Consider the following 20,240-nt stretch of genomic DNA (forward strand, 5'->3'; position numbering starts at 1 on the left):
AACCATTCACATAAAAGTATCAATAGGAAAGTTTTTACATCTTATTTCTCTTCAGTTATTAAAAATTTTCAAAGTCTTCATGTTTGTATCTCCAACCCATTTTGTTTATCTCTCAAGTAACCTCATTATTAGTGTGCGTATTTTTTACTCCTTTTTCTCTCTTATAGCTTCTGTCTCTGTGTCTATGCACAATGTCTTTGTAGACTAGCATCCCAACTATGTGTACAGGCTGTGGCAGTATCGTAACTAAGTGCTGTCAACTTTAGACTGAAGAATAATAAAGGCCAGTCATGCAGACAGAGGGATGCACCACAGAGGCTGAGTCACTTCAAACGACTTTAAAGTGGCTTATATACTGTTTGATTCCAATTTATGAAGGTTGCTCACCTCAATCATGAAAATCATGCAAGTCTTCTACACATACTTTTTATCTCACAACTAAAATGCACATTTGGTCACTGCTTTTACAGGACTAATGAAAATGACCAAGTGATATGTAGTATGATCAGCTTACATGGGTTTGCACCCAATGTCCCATCTTGTACTGAATTGTGTCTATTGTGATGCAGATTAACAAGCTTCTTAACACTACAAGGAGTATTTTCATCACCCTTTTTACACATCTTATTTAGTGACAAACCAAGAACTAAAATAAGAAGCCTAAGTTTCTAGGGCTGTCAATGTAGAGAGACAGGATAGGAATTAAATCTTCCAAAATTACCTAGATGAATAATCTTCTTTATTTCATTTATTTTGCTGTACTCCACTGCCCTGGTATATTTTTCATGTATATATTCTGGTAACTTGGTAATAATATATTTCTGTGTGATTCTATACTAAAAGGTAAAATTAGACTTTTCCTCACAACCTCAAGGTTTTAGAAAATAAATTCTGAACTCAGACTGAACCCATTACGCATTTCATCTTCATTCTTCATTAATTCTTTCAGATTAATAATTTTCTTTACTTTACTTGCTCATTTTCTCCTACCTCTCTTAAAACTCCTAAGGACTTCTTTCTCCTTACCACTTTTGCTACCATAGAGTTAGAAAGAATAGAGAAAAAGCTGCTTTAGTTTGTCAAATAAAGTTAGTAAATGAAGCTGAAGGAAGAAAGGACACTATTGAGATAATATTTAATCTCTAACAATGAGCTTAATTAGCAGTGAGGCTCTTTATAAAGCAACTTGGAAAGGTAGTCAGAAATGCTAACTATGGAAGAGGCTGAACCTAGAAATCTAAGCTAAAGATTTTAGGTTTAGCCTCTAGGCTACCAGAAGGAGTCAAATCCTTAATTTTTACAGTATTTATTCCAAAATGCAATTTATTTTAATTTAAAAACTGAGCAAAACAACCAAACTACCAAATTTTAATAGAAAATATAATGCAATTCTGTTTTCCATATCCAGAAAATTTCTATTTTTCTCATGCCCCATTTTTCCCCAGAAACACCAGTTACTATTACTTGGTCTTCCTCTTGCTTTTGCATAAGCTCAGAAATAAGATATTGAAAGAAAATAATAAAAAAACCTTCACATGAAAGTGTGCCGTTGGAAGTTTCTATTATGATTTTCAGTGGACAAGACAGCTTGAGAAAGACACCAGGTTCTGGTCCTAGGACATCTTGGGGGAACAAAAGCATGGTGTTTTACAAAGTAAAAAAGGGTGGTCTTGTACAAAGGCTTTGTAGAACTTTTAAAGTTAAGTCCAACCTTTATGCAAGGGGAAAACTATTTCATCAAAGGCATTCATGAACTCTGACAGAACTATGAACTCTGATAGATCTGTATGAGTCAATATAAAATTCATTTAACTGATTATGTGCAAGTCTGTACACAGGTAACCTTTTTATTTTAACCAGCTTTGAAAAAATATAAACTTCCTTACTTGACACCATCTTAGATCGTTCTTTTCTCTATTTACTTTATTCTTTCTGCGTTCTCTTCACTTGAGCACCCCAAGTGAATATAACCTACTTTGCACCTATGTTATGAAACCACTGATATCATTACATTGATATTGTTACAGTTGGCTAGAGCATAATTTCTATTCAGTGTCATACTATTCTAAATATGTGGTGAGAAAAACAAAGCTGCAAAAACAAAGTTCAGGTTTGCTTTCTTTTCAAAGCTTCACTGTGCAGTTCCCCACAGTACAGAGATGGTCTAGAAAAGATACAAATGTGATAGTACAACCCATGCTCCGCAAAAGAGTACCTGAACGGGGCTTAAGTCTACATTATTTAAGGAGGATGGAAGAAAACAAGTAACTTGTTGCATTTTTTTTTTCATTTTTCTGGCTGTAATTCAAAAATGACCAATCCATGAATCTCACAAAACAATTTTCCAACTCATGAAAGCTTTCTTATATACCCATGATAATTAGGAAAACAACTGGTAACACTGCTCAGCTTGTAAGAATGAATTTTAGTAAAAACAGTACCCCAAAATTCAATCTTGATACAAAGAACAATTGTTTTATTCTCCCAAGACATGACAAAAATCTAAGGAACGTTCAACTAATGTTTGCTGGTAAAGTTTTATTTCACCATTAGTATATCATACCAATCTCAGAACTTTTATGCTCTGCTTTCCAAGATCAAGAAAATTCCCCATCTCTGCTCTGGCACTTCCTCTAATGTTCAGATTAGCTTCTGGGGCTTTCTTTTGTCCTTGTTTTACTTTCTTCTCCCTCTGCAGCACCAGAGGAAAAACCTTAACTAAACACAGTATGTTGCACATGCAGTGCTGCTACTTAAGATACTGAAGTTTCTCAAATACCTGACTGTTAATTCTGCTTTGCAAACAAGACATATCCAAATTAAAGTCAGGAAAAAATGCAATCTCTGCTACCAAAATAAAGCAGAATGTCAGAAGTGGTAAATTTCTTACACTGAACTTGACATTTCAAATACAATTCTACGCAACTGCAGTCACCTGGGACACATGACAGCCTCGGATACCTCCTCTTTCTGTAAGAAATACTAGTTGTGTTTTTAAAACAGATTTGGAAAGTATTCAATGCCTAGCAGGCAAGGGGAAAAGGTTGCTCTGAGGATCCCCCTGCAAAGTTTAGTACTAGAGTACCTGCTTCACAGGTACAGGGGATAGTTCGGCTGACAGAGTTCTATCATCTCTTTTGCTGTATGTTGCTACTACTTGGGAAGTATTCTATTCATAAAAATGAAGAAAATTTGTATACATAATTTATGAAACATTAGTTTTATGTTATGTTTATGTTTTTATGGAGCTTTTGCAGTGTTAATATTGCAAGATATTTTGCAGTTTTGCCTCAACATCACTATTACAACTGATCAAAAAGCAAAGGAGAAAATAATTATCGTTGGTGACAATCAGCTTACTTGCATTTAAGAAAAGGAAACTGTAAGAATCACAATTCTCTTTAACTTACAGAAGCACAGCAAATTTACCCCCCATCCAGTAACATTCCATATATTGTGTTTAATTATTTTAAGGAAAACATGAATGTTAAGACACCTGTTTTCTATGCTATTGATGGTTTCTTATTTCAGGCTATTTATTAAATACAACTCATGAAACAAACATTAAAAATATTAAGATGTAACTAGAGGTATTGAGCCTTCAGACGACTGAAGAAAAACAGATAAATGTTAGAGTAGCTAATTTAGAGGTTTTCACTCTATCGAACCATAATAGAATTGTTAAATGCTCAACAGTCACTATTAGTCCACTGTAAAAAAAATTAAAATCTTTTCTTAATTGTAAGTCAAGAAGAAGAAAATGCATTTTCTTGGTCGTTCCACAGTAAATAAAAATTTAAGCACAGTATTGATGAAACGCTGAACATATTGATTCAGGAGCATATTTTAAACTGTCTTCTACCACTATTTAATTTGTGTACTTTACAGTATTAAAACTCTGATACAGGACACATATAAAGAAACAGGAGCTGTAATAGAAGTCACAAAAGACATTACAGACTAACTGAAAAAAAACCTGGACTCACAGCTAACTCTTCACTTTGGGTTTTTATCCCCATCAGTCAGTCAATTGTAACAGGCCTAAGAGCTGAATTTTAAAAATTTAAAAAGACTCTTATACAGGTTGCCGTATATAATGGGGGGAAAAAAAAGTGTATGTAAAAAACTTGGGACACTATATGAAAAAAATTAAAGGAGAAGAAAAGAATAGGCTAGTGAGGGTAGGAATGAGGATGGACAAGAAAGGTACAGTATTACCCAGGTAAGATGTATAAAGTTATACAAAATAAGCAGATTTTTCATTCTAAAATTTGTGATTATGCACCATCGAGAACCACCTATATGTACAAAAATGACACTAAATGTGCAGAAGCTTTCAAGTCCTACCTCAGATATTACCACAAATAGCAACACTTCAATTTTTTCAGCATTTATCAAATGCTATTCCTATTACGGATGAAACTGAAGTATAGAAATCTAAAGAACATCCTAGCAGTCCATTGTAATGTGCATTGGATTTCAACTTGAAATACCTGACATTCAATTTAACCTTTACACTTGGCTGAATTGGACAACTACAGCTGTTAGCAAGAACACATTCTCTGTGAATTTTTCACATGTGGAAATTCCCTTGACATCTTTCTCATCCAAAATAAAAAATGCTTTTCAGCTTTGAAGTAAGTACTGCAACAGAGACCATAAGAATGATTTTTAAAGCAAAGAATTAATACTTTCATAGATAAGGAAAATATACTATGATTACTTAAATTTACTTTTCATTCTTACACTGGTTTTCTTCCTACGCAAAAACCCCCAATATTTCAGTGTTCCCGTCTCTTATTTTATAGTCTTAAAATCTGCAAGCACTATAATTTGTCCAAATACAATTTAAAGTCTAGAAAAACAGTCAAAACAATACTGTTACCAAAGTAAGGGGAGAACACAGAAATGCTGTAATTTAATCTCTTCCTTGTTCTATATTTTAAAGACAAAACCAGTCCTGTCTCCTACACCTTGAAGCTTCAGTCTCACCTTTGGAAAACAGGGTTCAAAGCACCTTTGATGTAGAAAGAATATATAGCTTATTTACAAAAACTTTTTTAGAGAGTTAACAGAGTGTTAACTTCTTATTTCCTTCCTTTTTTTTAAAAAAGTCCTCTTCATAAAATACGATTTCAATTGAATGCTCTCAAGGAAAGCCCAATCCCAGGGCTATGCACTTGGTTTTTATTTTAATATTAAACAGTGGAGGACACCTTGATAATGAAGTAGTGGGATTTCTGGGAGGAGCATGGAAGAATAAAGGCAAAATTATGATGAAATGAACAAAATAAAATGCCTTTATAAACACAACAAACCAAAAAAAAAGAGCAACACCCACCTCTAGGTATGTAGGCCAATAGCCAGTTTTTATCTAGCAAGGTCAAATTACCTGCTTACACAAGCATATTAATTTCAGCGAAGGTCCTTTTTTTAAATGGAAACATAATTGTTGATGTATTCCAATACCTCTAGCTTACACCTAAATCTTTTGTGGAAATAAATTACATAAAGAAAACACAAATTATTTTTTATTTATATGCCCGTCTTTTCCACTTCTTGCTATCACAGAATACTTCCCCTTGTGAAACTAATATATCTCATTCTATTAACAGAGTAGGAAGTTTATGTCTGTTCTTTATGAGCACTTTTATCTTCTCATAACAGATCTAATACTGAATGGTGTATAAATACAACACTTTTCAATAAAAGCAGATCTGCCAAAAAGGCATCATCTATCAGTTGCAGTTTTAGTGTGACATCCACTGTGAGAATCTAGAGATAAACCACCAAATTACATCATGAATTGACACAGTTTTATAAAGTTATGAAGCAGAAAAACAAGGAATTCAACAAAAAAAATGCTCCAAAAGACCATTTTTCACTGAGGAGAAAGTTGTCACTGAAAAATACTTCCTTTGCAAGTTGAGAGACATCAAAAACTACATTCAATTAATGACACATACTTGCACTTTTTTAATGTCAGTTTGGGAAACAAAACAAAGAGAATGAACACAATTTTGTTGTGTAAAAAGATTCTGCCCACACTTTTAAATTCTGTACAAGCACAGGATTACACAGAAAATAAGTTGTTTAAACAGCTTTTTAGCTAAGAGATAAAAAAAATAGTAACTCCTTTTAGCAATGAATAGCTTTGAGAAGTCATCTTGATCTGATAACAAGCACCTCCTTAAACTGCAAAGTTAACGAAGTCTGGTTTTCTCATGAAATCCTGTCTCATACAAACTCATAGCTGTCTATTGTGATGAGTATTCTGAACTGAAACATTATCCACAGCTAAGACATACACAACAACTTCCTTGTGTGCCCTTTCTTTCATGCTGAAGAACAGGTTAGTTTGTCCTGAAACCTTTTCATCTGAGGCCAATAAAATTTTCCCTTCATCTGGCCACCTACTTTTAATAAAATTCTAGAGATTGTTTGTTTTTGCAGCCTCTACCCTAGAAACCACAAATTATACCACAACAGGCTATCAGACACTGACTTCACAGTGAAGAAATCTGAGGAACAGAGGGGATAAACAGACCCATACACACTCTGAAATATAACAGAGCACAGAAGAAACAGTCTAAGAGATTCCTGGACTACATGGAAGATAATTTCCTGACAGAGTTGGTGAGTGAGCCAAGAGGCCAGGTGCCCTAGTGCTATTTACAAACAGAGAAGGGTGATGTGCTGCTCAGAGGCCATCTAGGATACAGGCAACATGAAATGATAATTTTCAGTCCTCAGAGCAATAAGGAAGGGGGCCAGCAGAATTGCCTCCACAGACTTCCAGAGGACAGATTTTTGCTTGTTTAGGAGACCAGTGGATAGAGTCTCTATAGAGGCAGTCCAGAAGCCCTAAGGCTACCAGGAATGCCGGACATTTTTCAAGAAGAAAATTCTAAAGGTAGAGGAGCAGACCATTCCTACGTGGCAGAAGAGTCAATGGGAACAGAGACCAGCGTGACTGAACAGAAAGTTTTGCTGGAACTCCACAAAAAAAAAGACACTTGGAGACAACCCCTTGCAACGCTTCAGGCTTGAAGCAGAGTGGCTGGAAAGCTGCCCGACAGGAAAGGACCTGGGCTGCCGGTTGACAGCCCTGAACATGAGCCAGCTGTGCCCAGGTGGCCAAGGCTGATGGCATCCTGGTCTGTATCAGCAACAGTGTGTCCTGCAGGACCAGGGCAGTGATTGTCCCCCTGAACTTGGCACAGGTGAGGCCATACTTTGAATCATGTGCCCTGTTCTGGATCTTTACAGAAAAAATGTTAAGGTGCTGGAGGATGTCAAGAGAAAGGCAATAGAGCCAATGAAGGGAGCATGAGTCTTGTGAGGAACTGCTGAGGACTGTTAAGCCTGGCGAAAATGAGGCTCAAGGGAAACCTTACTGCCTTCTACAACTGCCTAAAAGGAGGTTGGGGTCAATCTCTTTTACCAAGTAACAAATGCTTCAGGTTTTACCAAGGGAAGCTTATAATGGATATCAGGAAAAATTTCTTCACTGAAGGGTTGTCAAGCACTGGAACAGACTGTCTAGGGAAGTGGCTGAGTCACTCAAGCGGCGTAGATATGGCACTTAGCAACATGGTTTAGTGGTGAACTTGGCTGTGCTTATTTGACAGTTGGACTTCATGAGCTTAAAGGTCTTTTCCCACCCAAATTATTCTATTACACATGATCTTTTGTTTTGGCATAAGACCACTCATGCAATGTTGATTGGCAGACTCTCCTTAGAAAAATTATCAATATTCATTCTCAGGTAACTTTCCCATCACTAAGTTATGAAGCTTTTCTCTCTGCTACACTTTTCCACTAGTTCTTTGGATCTTGCCTTCCTTATTAGAAAGTGGAATGTACTCTAGAGGAAAAAAAAAAGTTCTTCTACTTTTCCTAGTTCACATTCTTGCAGTTTAAGCTTTTTCCATAGTGCGGAAAACTGCATTTAGATTTCCGAATGTAGAAGAATAATCCTGCTCCCTCACAACACAAACAGCAGGTCTGTGAACATAGCTATTGTATAAAAGCAGGCATTGCTGCCATTCCACTTGGTCTTGCTATTTTGTCCGCCATGGATGAATTTTCTGAGGAGATTCAACCTGCTATGATACAGCATACTCTATAAATGCCTACTCAGCAGACTTAGAAGGAACAATTCATTTTGATTAACTGAACAAACTGCTGCTCAAATTTAGCCTTTAGAAAGTTGCAATACATCTGTGCATATTTAAAACAAAAAAATTCTTGCACCTGGGAAATCGATGTTAAAACTGTTTGGTCAACAGAAAGCACCTCACTGTGTCTTTTGATAATCACATATCCTTAAAAATGGAATAAACCATAAAATACAACAAGGTCCAAACTACAACAGCTGATATGCCCTAGATCTATATTTTAATACTATTAAATTCTAGTAACAATATTCAAATACAGCTCTTTGATTATAACTTTCTGGGGTTTTAAAAAAGCAAACCCTCACAGTATAAATATGTTTTCCACATAGCCTCAAACATCCACATTAATTATCACTCGAGTTAAAATTTTACATCTATCACATACTCCTGGTAGATAACAGAGCTGAATAAAAACGGTAGCTTGCCATGGTACAGAGACCTAGTTCAAAGAAGCAACTCAGTTTGCCAGCACATTTCAGGTGTACTAGATGGCAGCAGAAATTGATGTAGGCCTCTTAAGAGCAACAGGTCACTTTTCAGCTCCACTCAGCAGTTCTGCTTTGGCTCAGAGCAGCTTGAAATAAACACTCTTGGAAAACAGTCCATTAATCCACAGAGCCTGTAGTTCAAAAGTGTGTGTATCTGGCTTCTCTACCTAAATGACATATGCAAAATTCCTTCACTCATTCTTCCCTTTCTGATGACAAAAGGCACAATCAGTTACTATTTGGATGATAAGAAGCAAAAAGGGCTGAAACAGTGTCATTGCTCAACAGGACTGGTGCAAACAAAGGCTGATCAGGAAAAAGTTGTGATTAGCTCAAATATGTTCAACAAAAATAGCTGTCAGAAAGGCTGATAGGAATAGGGGAAAAAAATCATCACTGAACATACCCCAAAAAGTTGTAAGTTGAAATCAATGTAACAAGATTAAATCTGTCACATTTCCAAGGAGCTGAAGACATACACCTGAATCAGTTATTTTAGGATAAGGGAAAAAAAAAATTCAAACCTCAGTCTTTGAGTAGCAGAAAAATACTCGCAATGAAACTTATAATGAGTCATTAACTAACATTTTAAAGTAAAAGCATGTAAATTTGAAACATCTATAATTAACTTAAGATAAGGAAATGAAAGAATCTAAAACAGTTGAATACAGAGAATACATGGAGAATTTGAGCCAAACTTCCTGAACTGGAGATTATCTTTCCAATACATCCTACAGAACTACTTAGAAAAGGAGGGACTGGGAGGACAATGAGCAAAAACTGACAATAAAGATAAACAACATAATTTTTTATCTTTTTCTTTACTAGGACTTACTACCAAGGCATATCATTTCATGACAACACCACTACCAGTAAAAATATCTTTAAAATAATTTGCATTATTATCTTTATCCACCACTAAAAAGAAACTAGACATCAATCATAACTGTTTTCCTTATGCAAAATGTAGCTCTAACCACAGAAAGTGTTGATTGAAATCACATCTCAACAACAATCAAAATAACATAGCAATTGAAATTGTACAATAGTTGTCCAGATTAGTCATAGGATGGGACAGTTTTATACACAAAGTTCATACCACTGTGCTCATTATTGTTGTTTTTACTGGGTTTTTTATGTGACCTGCAATGGTATCCATTAGAATTCAATGAAGTGCTTTCAGAAGAAGTTCCACTCATTAGAAAGAAAGCAGGAACAAAAAACCACTATGAGGTTTCCAAGAACTCCCAGAAATTAAGGCCAGAAATCACAGGGATGCACTTTTTTCCCAGTTATTGCCCTTTTCCCAGAGCTGCAAATTTCTTAATTCAAGTAACAATGATTTATACATAAAATAAAAACGAAAGGTTTGTAATGACTCCTTGAAATTTTTTTTTATTATGTAACTTTCATTCACCTTGAGTACACAAAAAGCAGGTCAACTGGCCTTCTAAATATAAAAGAAGATTTTGACACAAAAAATCTTGGCAAGGTAACAGATTTATCCACAGCTATACTTTCAGTTGTTCAACTCTTTACAAACAATATACAACCATCTTGAAAACAGACTTTGAATCCTAAAGTACCAAATGTTATGTAAAAGCGGATCTTAATTCAAATAATTGCGTTTGTACACTGACAGCTAATCATTCCTTCTCACTTGACCCTTAGTAAAATTATTCAGCCTTCAGATAAACATATTAAATGCAATTTACAGAATCACTCCAAGTTGAGCTGGTTAATGAAGACTTTGTTTAAAAACATAACATTCAGGTGACTGTCCTTGAAAGTAAGAAAAACATTTTCTAATTAATTTTGGTAAATAATACAAGCAATAGGCTGTGACCCATGCTACAACACTTAACAGAAATAAGCAGAAATCCATAAACAATTCAAAATCTAATACTAAGTAAATATGTTACTTAGTTATCTGTGATAGCAAAAGCAAAACATTCATACCTGCACCTGGAATGATCGCCAACTTTGTTTCAACTAGGCCCATTTTCGCAGAAGATGCTAAAAAACAGAATGTAAAGGAGTTCTTACTATATTGTAGAGGGGAAAAAAATCTACCAAAAAATATGTAATGATGACATACCAGTTTGCTAATATATTACATTTTCTTCAAAAAGAATAATAAATCACTTTTTAAAGCATTTGTTTATTAAAAGAGCTTAAAATAGATTCAACTGATCTGCCTTCAGTGAAAAATCCAACTACTTCAATCAAGGCAAATACAGTATGTTATTAATTTTCACAGAGCAACTAAGCAACTGCAGTGAGTAACAGAGACTTGCTTCCAAATGGAAAGTACTAAAAGAAAATGGCTGCTATTGCTTAACATGTTAGAATGGGGTAGAATTCTGTATCTGATTATTTGAATTCTTAAGGTGACAGAATATTCTCTAAGGTCAAATAACTTTATAAATCCTAAGTTACTGGCAATTGCTCAGGACCAGGTTTCCATTTACTTTCCATCAATTTGCTTTACAGTTCTGACAGCTTATTAGCTCAAGGTTCCTATTTTCAAGAATTGTCATCACTTTTACAATTTAATTTATGTAATAATACACTCATTAGCAACTTTTGTTCTTTCCCCGCACTCTGTTTAGAGAAAATCATACCTCTGTCTAGAGCGCTTCAAATGCACAAGAATAATAAATAAATAAATAAATAAATAAAATAAAATAAAATTGCATGACCCTTCTGGCAAAACTGATAAAATTAGCCTCAGAAGAATCAAATAAACACATAATAAAACCAATCCAGCTAACAGGGGTGCTTTAAATGAAACGTTAGCAAGTACTTAGACAGGTTTGTGCTGAAGTCCTTTAAAATAACAGGTTATAAACAATGCCAAATACAGAGTATGTTTTATAAGATTGTTGCCAACAGATGGATTAGTCAAGCCAGTAATAACGCGAATAGCTGCTATATTCCATGGCAGCATTCAGACCTACCTGCCACCCGTATGTCACAGGCTAACGCAAGTTCTAGGCCACCACCTAAGGCAGTTCCATCTATTGCAGCAATAGTAGGTACAGGTAGATTAGCTGAAAAAGAAAGTATCAATTAACACCAACCTCATAGAGAACACCTCTAGAATGTGATTTCATTACATTTTGCTCATTCTACAGTCATAGTATGCAAAAAAAGTTTCATAAAATACACTGTGACTAAAAACTGATCAGCAAAATGTTGGCAAAAAAAAAATGTTTCCCTATCCCTCTGCGCCTGAATAGGTTTCCACGTCTTTCTCTGGCTTCTGCTCACTTTTGACAAAAATCTGAAAAGTAAACTTTTAGAATACAGACAGCAGAGCTAGACAAAGCAGTTATACAAACAGTCCCCGGTGAAACAGAGGTGTCTGTATGTATGACATGCCTCTGATGCTTTCACAGCTAGAAGCTCTCTATGTCTTGACATTCCCAGACCACCACTAGTAATAGTGGCCACCATTATTGCCCCTTTTCTTCTGTAAAGTAGCAGCTAACAGCTTAATAGAGGTGAGACCCTGAGAAAGTCCTCATTTTGACAAACAGATGTACATACTGTCAAGCACACATGTCAAGTAGCAGGGCTCCAGAGGTCTGTGCGACCATGGTATGGTTTGTATGTAATTTATCATCAATGTTCTGATGCAGGAAATTAATTTAAACAATCAGCTTAAAATACTGCTTTTCACCTTCTGCAAATTCAAGTTCTCTTTATCCCTCCTCACCAAAGCTTGATGAAAAATGCATTTTCATTTTAGAAATAATCTTGTATATTACAGCTTTAATAATAGTTAGTGTCAGAACTACCACAAGCTATGTATTTTAAAATATACTCAAACAGTAGTCCAATAATACATTGTTGCTATTGAAGTTTCAAAGATAGCCAGAAGTAATTCATCAGCTAGACACCTGGGTGTACAGCTTGTTGAAATGTTAAACCAGCTCTGGACAGCAACAGCTTTTCCTGCAGATGTTAAAATTTTTTTTTCTTTGTTTTAATATTTCAGCTATTTGAATTCAGTGACCAGTTCATTCAGTCTTAGCCAGAAATAGAAGAGAAAAAACTCCTCTGTCAACACATAAATGAAAATGACACACAAAAGACTTAAAAAATACTTATTTCCTTTTCAAATCTAAAAGGGTAATCCAACAAAAATATTAATTTAATGTATAAATTAGAACTCTTCCTAGTGAACACGCTAGTTATAAATTTAGAAATTGTGCTACCTAGCCTACCTTTTTCCTCTCTAACAGATAAACTTCAGATAATTTAACAAAAGAATCAATTAAATATTGGCATACATCAGCATGACAATTATCATACAAGCCTGTAGCCTCTCACTGGGTAACAAACAAATACGTAATTAAACAAAGATTATTTTAGCTGCAAATTGACCTGCTTTTATGATTAACAACTAATGAAAATCCAATTGTCTTTAAAAAAGGACATTAAAAACTTAGCAATGCTTTTAAAGATTCTAACAGATGCTTTAAAACAAAGGCCTTGAGTTGCTGTTTTAGATCATGATTAATAGTGATTATCTGAATCAATTTCAGTACCAAAACAGGCTAGTGATTATTATTTGCAAGAGCTCTTTCAGTGACTTAAAAGAACTCAAGGCATCCATTACACCTGCCATCTGCCACAGAAGGTATAGGAGATAGAAGAACAGTAGAAAAATCTGCTCTTTCTCTATTTACTTCTTCTTCTTAGTTATGTGGAAAGGCAACTCTCATTTCCAGCAGGGCCTGGTTGCTGATGGAAACTTACAACCTTGTCAACACAACCAATTTGCCAAACAGTCTTACAATTTTGCTAGCTGACACAGCTAGCCTCTCTCTTAAAGAAATATGCCTTTGCCAGGGGTAAATAAAAAATAGTTTGCCTGAACATGAAGGCAGGGCCATTGTTAACTGCAGTTTCCGGCAGTTACTGCCTGTATGAATGTTCCATTTATCAGAGATTAGCAAACAGTATCTTCAGCAGTATTTGCATGGCTTTTGCAGTACTCCAAGGCAGAATACTTTCCTAAGATAAGCAACTTCCGGAATTAGCTATGGTGCAATTCAAGTAGACTATTACACATGGAAATGGAAGTTACAGAATAAGTATTATAAAACAGCTTGGTTTCAAGAATTACAACCAGCACTCCTATAATGAAATAATTTTTTTAAAAATCATAATCTAAGGGGATAAAGAGAAGTTGGATAATGTATGTTAGAATCATCACTTCCTGCAGATATTAATTTGAAAGGATCACTTGACATAAGAGTTGACAATAAATGAAAGGCAAAAGACAAATTCTCTGTAATAGCTTTGTGTATATCTATTTAAAAAATTTAAGAAATTAATCCTTTTAACAAGTTCTTGTAAAGCATCAGAAAAACTAGCACAGAAGAAAGTTAGTAATCACTTGAGATTGTAAACTGAGTTTCTAGGCTACTAGAACTCGTTAAAAAGGATAAAGCTTCTTGGAGAATTAGTATTTTGCAGCATAAGAAACACCTGATCACATTTATCTGCATGATTTTAATGTACAACTACCAAAACTGTTGAGCCTATAACAAAAACAGAGATGATGTTTGACAAAGAATGCCCTGTAGGCTTAATTGAGTTGTATGCACTCAAATTTTAGGAACAATAAATCACACATATAGAGAGGTCAATCTCCACAATGATTCTACATGACAAGGCTCATTTGCTGTGAGTGATAAAAAAAAATATTTAAAGCTTTGCCAAGAGGCCTAGTGGTTTTATACATTAACATTTTTTATACATTTTTGTCACAGTTCAAATAACAAGATATAAATTTCAGGCCATTGTTGTGGTACTACTCATTATTGCTAAATTCTAGATGTGATACAGGCTTATCAGAGTGCAATCATGAGCTGCAGATTTGAAATAAAAAAGGAGTTTAATATATATATTAAAGAAACAGATAAGCTAAACTAAATGAGAGAGTACAACACAGAGATGAGTAGATCACGTATATATAAAGATTAATGTTGTTAGAAAGGGTTAAAAAGACTAAGTAATGAGCAGCATTAAACTTTAGTTAGAGAATTTCACTGGGTTACCATAGTACACCATAGTGTGAAATATGAAGGACACTAAATAATAAGGTAGTTCACACAATTAATTCAGAAAGGATTACTTCACACATTACTTCTATTCTAATGTAAAACATTCTGCTTGCTCTGTAAATACAGTTCTATTCTGCACATAAAACACATCCCAAGCAAATGCCAGTAGTCACATCCTAATGTAACATCAGTGCTTAATCATATTACAGAAAAGTAAGGTTCTAAGTACAGTAAAGAAATAGAAGGGTCCAATTCAGTTTATGTTATGTCACCAACAGAGCCAGACATATGACAAAAATATGTCCCTATATTCAAGATCACAGGAGCAGTGACTTCTAGCTGAAGACAAATGTGAACAAGCAGACCAAAATAAATTTTATGTATTAAGTTGTTTGAAGAATAATCTCTTAGCACAGAAGCTAACAAAACCTCTAAAAAAGGATGTTTACTGTCCATTTGTTCTGGGTTGCAGTGTAGGATGTACACAAAGTATTTATTCTATCACCATCTTCATGAACTGTAAGACCAAGTGGGGCAGTGTTCTTCCCAGGCCCCCTGCCTTTGGGGTGTCTTCTGCTAATGGCCCATCAACGCCTTGCCCATGACTCACAGGTAACTCTCTCCAGGAGTTATCTCTGTTTAATGGGCCATCAAGGACCCACTTCACAACTCATCATCCCATTGTGAGATGCTCTGCCCAGGGGGAGGAGCCAAGCATTCTCACTTGGATATAATCTGGGATTTGGGACAGTACAAGCAGCCCTTACCTACTGGATTCCCAGAGGACTAGAGCTACCAGACATTTCATTGCTTCAGGAAAATCACCTCATCTGGACTGCTTCCACCATTCTGCTCAGGTTGTATTCTGACTCTGTCAGTGGTCCTTTGTGTTACTGCATTTATTTTATTTTATTTTTACCTTTTTACCTTTCTTCTTATGAAATTGTATTTCTGACTTGGACTCTCTCACTCGTTTTGCTTTCAAACCACGACACCATTCAAGACATGATACAGGTGGAGTGACCAACAGGTAAACTGAGTAACTTCAATAAGGGAAAATAAACTTAGTAACACTAGATAGCTAAACTAAATCCATAAACAGCTCAAACAAAACAGAAAATATGTCATATAGCAATATAAAGAGATGGACCTGCTTCCTACTCTGCAGTAACTGTGAACCTTCAGCTCAACTTCAGGAATACATCCCTGGTAAACAGACATGTCACATATAGTTTGAGATTACACAGACTGGCATCATCTTGTAGTCTTGGGATACCTCCTGCTCTCCTGTGACTCTTCATTACTGAAAGATGTACTGAAAGAATAGAGTAAGTCAACTCTACTCCCACAATAGAATTTGCTGTAAGTACCTAATGTCACAGGGGGAACACTTTGCAATTAAGCATATAAAAACACATGTAGTGTCTTGGAAGTAATTTCAAAGAATCACAATTGTTCTGAGGCAGGTAATTGTTATTTCATCTTCAAGTGACTTTCCACATGATGTCTACTGCTGGTGACTAACAAGGGATTTCCTTTCTGCTTAGAGACCATGATATGACAAACAACAGGCCAGCATATGAATACAGGCACCTAGTCTGGAGGAGCTGACCACTAAATAGTTTCTCAGATGTGTGCAATAACACCCACACAGCTGATTCATACTATTGTGGATACTGACATTCCCCAAATAGAAAGCAGAAACTGCCTGGATTCTATTGACCTGAATCATAAATGACTATTTAGTCTTCTGACAAATTTATTAAGAAAGTTCTTATAAATTTACAGATATGTAAGATAATAGCTGGGAGGATTATATGTGACACTTTCTTAGTCACTCTCAAGCAGCTTTTTTTTTTCCTGCACAACCTCAGTTTCTCATTATTGACAAAAAATAAATGGCCTTATCAACAAGGAAAAACCTATTTTTCACAGTTAGTAAGGAAGAAGGAAATATGAAGAATGAATACATATGGTAAAACCAAAACAGCAACAATTCACACATAAAAGTAGCTTTTATAAAACATTGTATATAGTAGATTTCACATAACAGGCAAAAAACCACTTTCTTCAGCTGGTGTCCAATTACTCAAAGAAAGACCTATTACTAATGCTGATTCCTTACTATGAGTTCCTGAAATAGGCAGAGGAAGAATAATATGGTTATCCAGAATCCCAGACTTTGTGATCTGTGTTCCTGGTCCACCTGCATGAACTTGTCCAAACTGATTAACCTAAAATATTTAAGACACAGGAAAAAGAATTACAAATTCAGAATATATGAAATTCAAAAAGAACAACCTCCTTGGAGTGTTCACCCTGCTTGCTAAACAAATTCATACATGTAAGATTTTCTGTAAGCAACTGTATCAGATACTCATATAAACGGAAAACAACCATTCCTAAGCTAGATACAAGATTTGGAGATTTAGACTATTCCAGTGCCACTGAAGTGTATGAGAAGCACTCATTTGTAGCTTGGCAGCTGTTACCATCAATCTGAAGAATACCTGCAGTACTCCCTTCTTTTAGCTAACATGAAGGAGTCATTATTAAAGAACTAAAATCCAACAGATATAGAATTCAGTTTCTCTAAAAGTAAATGGTAAATACTGCTTTGTCACTGCAATAACACTCCATGATTCCTATGAATCAGAAAATTCCATGAAAGCCCACTCAAGCCCTAACAATGCAAAAGTCCTATACAGACCCTTAGATATAATTAACTTCTATTTTTAAAGTACTTTTTACAGATTAGAGCAAATATTTTCAATTCAAGTAATTATAGCAGAATTTGGTATCTACAAACATTCAAATGAAGCCTCAGTTTAAAGCCTGTCTTTTTATGCATTTGATACAAAACATTAAAACGAACTTAACTTCCCTTGCTATTCCTGTGTTGTCCTGTACCTGGACAATGTTCAAAAAAAGGCCCTTATTGTTCCTTTCTCATCTTAATTCTATGACCTCTGGCAACCAACCTCCAGAAAGAATAAACCAGATATAAACAGAAGCTTATCACTACCTCTAGTACCTAATGAACCATATTCAAAACCCTGACTTGTCTTTAATTATGAACAGAAGAATTCTTGTTTCCCAGAATGAAACTGAAAAGGAAGTAGTGAGCATATTCGCCTCAAAAACTGTGAGTACCCATCTAAGACAGAAGTAGCTACAGAATTCAGTTTTAAATAACAGCACAACTGAATTGCCATAGAACAAAGAAATAGATTGTCCAAGCTATTTATTCCACATGTGCATTTCTGATTATTTGACAAATAAGGTTGATTAGTGAACAGTTTACTAGGACAAGCAACTTCAGGGGACAATTCCAGCAAGTCATTTTTCCTTTTGAATAATGGATTTCATAAACATAAAGCCAGGAAGATGAATTGTATAAAAATATCCTGCATACTGTCAGTATTACAGTGGATTACTAGAGAAAAGTATGTTATAAACTGCAGAAGAGATTAACAGTTCCACAATTTGTTATTTAACTCTAGCAAATTAAGAAAAGTGTGGCAAATATCTGCCTACGTATGTCTCCAGCACATGGGAAATCCTTAAATCACAGAATGGTTGAGGCTGAAAGAGACCTCTGGAGCTTACCTTGTCCAGCCTGTCTGCTCAACCAGTTTCATCTTGAACAGGTTGCTCAAGGTCATGTCCAGGTGGTTTCTGAAGATCCCTAAGGAGGAAGACTCCACAACCTCCTGGGTAACCTGTATCAATGCTCAGTCCCCTTCACAGTGATTAAGGACTTCCTGATGCTCAAGGAGAATCTCTTATGTTCCAGTTTGTGTCCATTGCCTCTGGTCCTGCCACTAGACACCACCAGAGATAGCCTAGCTTTGTCTTCTAACACCCTCATATGCTGCTGAGATCACCTCATGAATCTTCTCTTCTCTAGCCCTAGCTTGCTCAGCCTTTTCTCACTGAAGAGACGCTCTGGAGCATTCATTAACTTCAGGGCCTTTCACTGGAAGGCTCTGTCTTTTACTGAGGAGCCTAGAACTGACCATAGTACTCCAGCAGTGGCCTCACCTGTGCTGATGAGAGCGAAAGGATCACCTCCATCAACTCCTGGCAACACTCATCCCAGTGCAGCCCATGATACCACTGTTCTTCCTTGCCACAAGGGCACAGTGCTATCTCACATTCAACTTGGTGACCGACCCAGACTTGCCGGGCTTTTTCGTGCTGCTGCTTTTCCTATCAGTACCCTCATCATGTACCTGATGCATGAGGTTGTTTGCATTTTCCTTTGTAGAACCTACTGAGGTTCTAAAAGGTTACTATTTCTCCAGCTTGCTGAGTTCCCTCTGAATGGTAGCACAACCCGTTCCTTATGATTTTACGTGATCAGAAAACTTGCTGAGACTACATTCTATCCCATCATCCAGACCATTAAAGATGTTGAATAGGATTGAACCTTGGGATACACACTAGCTAGAGGCCTCCAAGCAGACTTCATGCTGCTGATGAGCAGCCTGGACCCATTCATGTAGCCAATTTTCGATCCATTTCACTGCCTCTTCATCCAGTCCATACTCACCAGTTACTCTACAAGAATTTTACAACTGTCAGTTGGTACTGTCAAAAGCTTTAGAGAAGTCAAGGTAGACAATACACACTGCCTGTTTTTCATCTAACAAACTACTCATTTCATCATAGGTTGTCAGACTAGTCAAGCACCTTCTCCCTCCTCTGACTGTACCTTATGACTACATCTTATGACTCTCTTGTCCCTTGTGTGCCCAGTAGTAGTTTTCACTTTTGTTCCAGAACCTCTCCAAGGACAAATTTTAATCTACAAATAAGAAAGCTCCCTTCCCATTTCTTAGTACATTTATTTAACTGTAGTAACAATGGAGACTCCAAATTAATAAAAAGAATGGTCACATGCCACCAAAATGTTTCAATACCACTAAGTGCATACATGCAGATAGATTCCGTGATTCAAGGTCACCCATTAGGAAAGCAAGAAAAAGGAAAGAAGAGTCATATCTTAAGAGTGAGAATGTCAAATAAAGAACTACAAATTTCAGTCTTTTTATTACAAAGAAATGCACTTATTTACATGCCATTTATCTTTAGTGCATATTTCAACTAAAAATAGCTTAAACCCGTATGATATTGCAAGCCTATGGGCTGATTCCTACAACAGCATTGAAAGGTTTGAGATCTGTTACTTTACAGAGTTTCACTATGTACCCAAAATGTCCAAGCTGTCTGGTCAAAAGTTATAAAAGAATTTTCAAAAGGTCACAGACATAAAAAATTTTGAATCAGCAGTAATGATTATTTGAAACTACGTACTAGCTTGCATAATAACTGAGAATAGATTTTTACTTTGTTTTTAAAATAATTAAGTTAATACCTAAATATTTTATTTTGTAACTCAGAATAAATTTCCTCTTCATTACCCAGATTCTTGATGTCTCTTCATGATGTGGCTCTTGATTATAAAATCTAAGATCTTTTAACTTAAA

At 35.7% G+C, this 20,240-nt stretch overlaps 1 protein-coding gene across 4 annotated transcripts in view; it reads right to left on the reverse strand.

The window, feature by feature from the left end:
* The window catches only part of AUH (AU RNA binding methylglutaconyl-CoA hydratase), a 112,915-nt gene that overhangs the window by 44,018 nt on the left and 48,657 nt on the right, over positions 1 to 20,240 (reverse strand). For 2 of the 4 annotated variants that reach the window (XM_083882858.1, XM_083882856.1), the window contains exons 5-6: positions 11,629 to 11,721; positions 10,628 to 10,684 (exon numbers count right to left, since the gene is read on the reverse strand). The exons of the other annotated variants lie outside the window; for them this stretch is intronic. In XM_083882858.1, coding sequence (XP_083738984.1) covers positions 10,628 to 10,684; positions 11,629 to 11,721 — 150 coding nt within the window. The remainder of the gene's footprint in view (positions 1 to 10,627; positions 10,685 to 11,628; positions 11,722 to 20,240) is intronic. 4 annotated transcript variants of the gene reach the window in all.

Source organism: Zosterops lateralis (genome assembly GCF_965231275.1).
Source record: "Zosterops lateralis genome assembly, chromosome: Z".
NCBI lineage: Eukaryota > Metazoa > Chordata > Aves > Passeriformes > Zosteropidae > Zosterops > Zosterops lateralis.